Raw genomic sequence first — 5,000 nt, 5'->3', positions numbered from 1 at the left:
GTTGGCTGCCACCAGGGCATACAGTGTTTCCAGGCTCAGTGTGTTAGAGATTTAACAGGGAGGGATTACGTTTCTGGAGCTCCGCGCTTTGCTTTCGATTTTACGTAAATTCTCAGTGGTTTGGTGTCTGTGTTGCCGGCTATGGGTAGTAGATTTGAAATCGAACGTGACAATATTGCCGCTATAGTGGCCTTGTTTAAGGCAGGGCATTCTGAAAAGGAAATCTCTGAAAATACAGGAGTTACAGTGCGTTCAGTGCAGCGCTGGTTGTTACATTTCAAGCATGGCGGGGGGGGGGGGAGCAGCGTTGCACTGTGCGAAGAGACACACCACCACCTAATAACTTTGGGTTTTTCTGCTGAACTTTTTTTTTTTTTTTTTTTTTTTTAGCAGATTTACGAGGAGACTTGCCTACTTCACGCTTAATAATATTTAAAGTGCGTCGTGTGAGTTTCCTGGGTCCACCTCAGCGCTGACGTGGGGTAGGTAGTGACGCCCACCACCGTCCTTGAAACATAACAACCAGCGTTGCATTGAACACACTGTAACTCCTGTATTTTCAGAGGTTTCCTTTACAGAATGCCCTGCCTTAAACAGGCCCACTATAGAGGCAATCTTGTTACGTTCAATTTCACGTCTACTACCCATAGCCGGCAACTCGGACGCCAAACCACTGAGAATTTACGTAAAATCGAAGGCAAAGCGCGGAGCTCTAGAAACGTAATCCTCACCCTGTCGAATCTCAAGCAGCACCGAGCCTGGAAACACTGCATGCCCCGGTGGCAGCCAACCTTGGTCTCGTTGCCAGGCATACGGACAAAGATATGGCTTGCTCGGGATAATGAGGGCGAGGGACTTCCAATTTGTGGCATAGATACTGATGTCAGCATTATCGCTTCCAAACTTATGGCGGCTATTGTATATATATATATATATATATATATATATATATATATATATATATATATATATATATATATATATATATACATATATATATATGCATATGTATATATATACATATATATATATATATACATATGAAAGCTGTTGCCAATGTAATGGGAGAATAAAAGCAAATGGTTCCTTGTAGTACCACAGGGCTCTGCCCTAGTTGGGAAGTCATGGAAAAGTGATTTGAGCAATTGTCTAGTATCCCCTGGGGATCAAACCCGGGTCAACGAACGTTTAAGGCAAGAAGACAATTCACTGCTCAAAGAAGGCTCCTTTTTTAATGTATATTCTGTTCAACTGTTTCAATATTGATGACACACAGATTGGTGAATGGCCACTTATACACAGTCACAATATTTACAAGTACACACACACACAGACGTAGTCACACACACACACACACACACACATACACACATACACATACACACACACGCACACACACACACACACACACACACACACACACACACACACACACACACACACACACACACACACACACACACACACACACACACACACACACACACACACACACACACACACACACACACACACACACACATTTGTCCCCCAACAAACATCTCAACCTGTTTTGGGGTAAAACGTATCGTTCATTGACAAATATAAATGAGCCCTTTTACTGCGCTGATTAAGAAATGAATAAATGATCAGAGACCCTGTTCTGCCTTAGACAGGAATATGCAGCAAAGGTATAGTCCTCACACAGAGTAAAAGGTAGGAACAGGTTCAAGAGAGTACAAGAAGCAGAGTTCGAATTGGTTCGAGCTTTTGTACATAAGCAGAACGAGGTGGGACTAGAAGCACTGGAGTAACTCCATTAGAGGGTAATAAAAATAAAGAGATCATTTGGCTAAGACTGGGTTATTAGACGTGATAAAGGATGGCAAGTCATCATGAAGTTTTGTAAATATAGTAAAAAAGATCAGGTGAATATAATTAAATGAATCAAAACACACACACACACACACACACACACGGACAGAGATGGATAGATAGATAGATAGACAGACATATATATGTATATATATATATATATATATATATATATATATAAATATACATATAGAAAGATAGATAGATAGATGAATACAGAGAAAGAGAGAGAGAGAGAGAGAGAGAGAGAGAGAGAGAGAGAGAGAGAGAGAGAGAGAGAGAAAATGAGAGAGAGAGAGTTGTAGTTGCATAACTGACCATCAACAAGGGTGAAAGTATCAGTGCAATTGACTTCGTCTCTGCAGTCTCCTGCACAATCGCAGAGGGAATCACAGACGTTGCTTGCTGAAACACATCGTGAGTTTGGGCACCTGTACTCGAAGGGAGAACAATCACCACCTGAAAAAAAACATAGAAAACGTGAAAATAACAGATACAAAAAGGAAAAGGATTCTAAAATAAAATCGAATAAAACCAGACCAAACTGAATAAACGTGCAAAAGGTATATGTATACGTACAAGAGTTATTTGGATTCCAATAAAAATTGCAAAATACAACATTAAGAATATATTGTAGAAAGAGAATAATTACATTGACCGAAGTCTGTACATGGTTGGATCATAAACTAAAATCTTATAGAGAGTTTTCAAAGTACCCTACTTCTCTTTACACAAAAGTTTACAGCGTTAAAATATATCTCAGCTTTGCAGTTGTTTATGACTATATAACATATCTCGAACCTCTGCCTTAGCGACATTTGTAGGGTCTGGCATGGCTCAAGGCTATCGTCTCTGCTTCATGATAAACAGTCGCTAAGCCAGAGGGTCGAGTCCTTGCGGTGGAGCTAATTTCCTTTTGTCACAATGATACACAGCTTATCGGACGGCTCGCCATAATGAAGAGTCTGTGAAATTAGAATAGAGACTGAGCTAAGCCTAGTGCCCTCGGGGAACGACCAGGTCGTAGTCCAGGTCGTTCCTTTTGTAGGGTCTGGCATGGCTATATATATGTATATATATATATATATACATATATATATATATATATACATATATATATATACTTATGTGTATATATATATATATATATATATATATACATTACATATATATATATATACATATATATACATATATATACATATATATACATATATATACATATATATATATATATATATATATATATATATCACAACTAACACCACAGTCGGACGAAAGAAAAAGTTGCGTAAGCGGAACTATATATTTCGATTGCTACCTGCAATCCTCTTCAGTAGTACAAAGTGGCAGGGAGGAGGCTATCTTAAGTAGCAACCTCTTACAAAAGAAAGGGAACATGAGAAAATACAGAACATCACTGCCCCAACCCTAGTTGACCTGAGGCTGACACGAGGTCGGGTCAGGGGGAGGGGGAGGAAGCTTGTTGACAATATTTTTGGTGATGAATAGTCCTGAAATGATGTCTAGGGTCCATTGACCCTTGGAAATATTCATCGTGGGCAGATAATCAATTAATGTTGATTCCACCATTTTCCTTCTGAACCCACACCCTGATTTATAAATGAGATCAGATTTCTCCCAGTCCATCCGGTAATTAAATTTATCAACGTGTTGAAACACTGCTGAATTTATTTGGCCATATCTAATCGACCTTTTGTGTTCATTTAATCTTGTCGGTAGGTCTCTTCCCGTCTGGCCAATGTATGAAAGGTTACAATCTTTACATGGAAGGGAGTAAACACCTGGGATATGTCTTCCTTCAACCTCTGGTGAACATTAACATATTTTTTATTGATAGTATTAGGGTAGTTATGATTTTTATTTACTTTCTCTTTGGGAAGAAACTTGGACAATTGACTGATGGACTCTGAGAAGGGGATGACTAGGGGATTTTGTCTCTCTTTCTTTAACTTAGTGGAAGGGTGTTTGAAAAAACTTGCTCTGGCTTGACTAAGGGCTTTATCCAGAAACCAATGAGGGTAGGCTAATTTTGTTAATTGGGACTTGATGGAAGTTAATTCGTGTTCTAAAAATTGGGGGCTACAAATCCTAAAGGCTCGGAGAAAAAGTCCCGAAGCTACACTCCAGATAAAGGGGGTAAAGTAGTTGTTTTAGCCCTAGACTCGTATGTTGAAAAAGCTATGGAGCTTCTTAATGATCAAAATACATACGAGAAACTCACCAAAAACCCCTTAAAAGACATGGCTGCCTCTTTTAATAAGCAAGTTCGTAAGTTCACCACTAGTGAACAAGTGTCCAAACTTAAAGTTTTTACTCCCAAGCTCCCTTATTTTTATGGCCTCCCCAAGTTACATAAAGAGGGTACCCCATTAAGGCCCATTATTTCCAACAGGGGTTCTTGTTCCAGCAAACTCTCTAAATGGCTTGCGGGTTTATTATCACCATTTGTGGGCAAATTTTCCAATTCCCATTTGAAACATTCAGAAGATTTCATCCAGAAAATAAAGGAGATTATCATTGTAGGCCGTCGCTTATTAAGTCTTGATATTATCTCATTATTTACGAACATTTGTGTTGATGATGTTTTGTCCTTTCTAGAAACTAAGCTACAACCATTCCAAGACAAATTCCCCCTTCCGGTTTCCAAAATCATTGCTCTTGTACGCACCTGCGTGTCATCTAATGTCTTTTCCTTTCAAAATCGGTTTTTTCAGGCAAAGGTTTGGTTGTAGCATGGGTTCGAATCTTTCTCCTGTTCTGGCAAATCTTTACATGGAATACTTTGAGAGTGTTCTTCTTCCAAAATTTAAACCCACAGGTATGATTGGGTTAATATTCTTTGATGTTTTTTTCTCTCTTTGTGATGAGAGTTGGGGTCCCTTTGATATTTTTCTAGATAAACTTAATAATTTAACAACCAACATCAAGTTCAAAGTGGAATGGGAAAAAAGATGACAAAATCCCCTTTTTAGACATCTTAATCATGAAGAATGGGAATAAGCTTGCCTTTACTGTTTTTAGAAAGAACACTCATTCAGGTAGTTACCTCCATTTCTTCAGTCATCACCCAGATCACATTAAAAGGAGTGTAGCTTCGGGACTTTTTCTCCGAGCCTTTAGGA

General features: G+C 38.8%; 1 protein-coding gene across 1 annotated transcript in view; it reads right to left on the bottom strand.

The window, feature by feature from the left end:
* Positions 1-5,000, bottom strand: part of LOC143027416 (G-protein coupled receptor GRL101-like) — a 184,952-nt gene that overhangs the window by 107,573 nt on the left and 72,379 nt on the right. The window contains exon 8 of the mRNA XM_076188701.1: positions 2,173-2,313. Within this exon, the coding sequence (XP_076044816.1) occupies positions 2,173-2,313 (141 nt within the window). The remainder of the gene's footprint in view (positions 1-2,172; positions 2,314-5,000) is intronic.

This window comes from Oratosquilla oratoria, chromosome 8 (assembly GCF_046742065.1).
Source record: "Oratosquilla oratoria isolate Oo_2021 chromosome 8, ASM4674206v1, whole genome shotgun sequence".
NCBI lineage: Eukaryota > Metazoa > Arthropoda > Malacostraca > Stomatopoda > Squillidae > Oratosquilla > Oratosquilla oratoria.
Note: the sequence above shows the minus strand (reverse complement) of the source record. Positions and strands in the feature narration are given on the sequence as shown.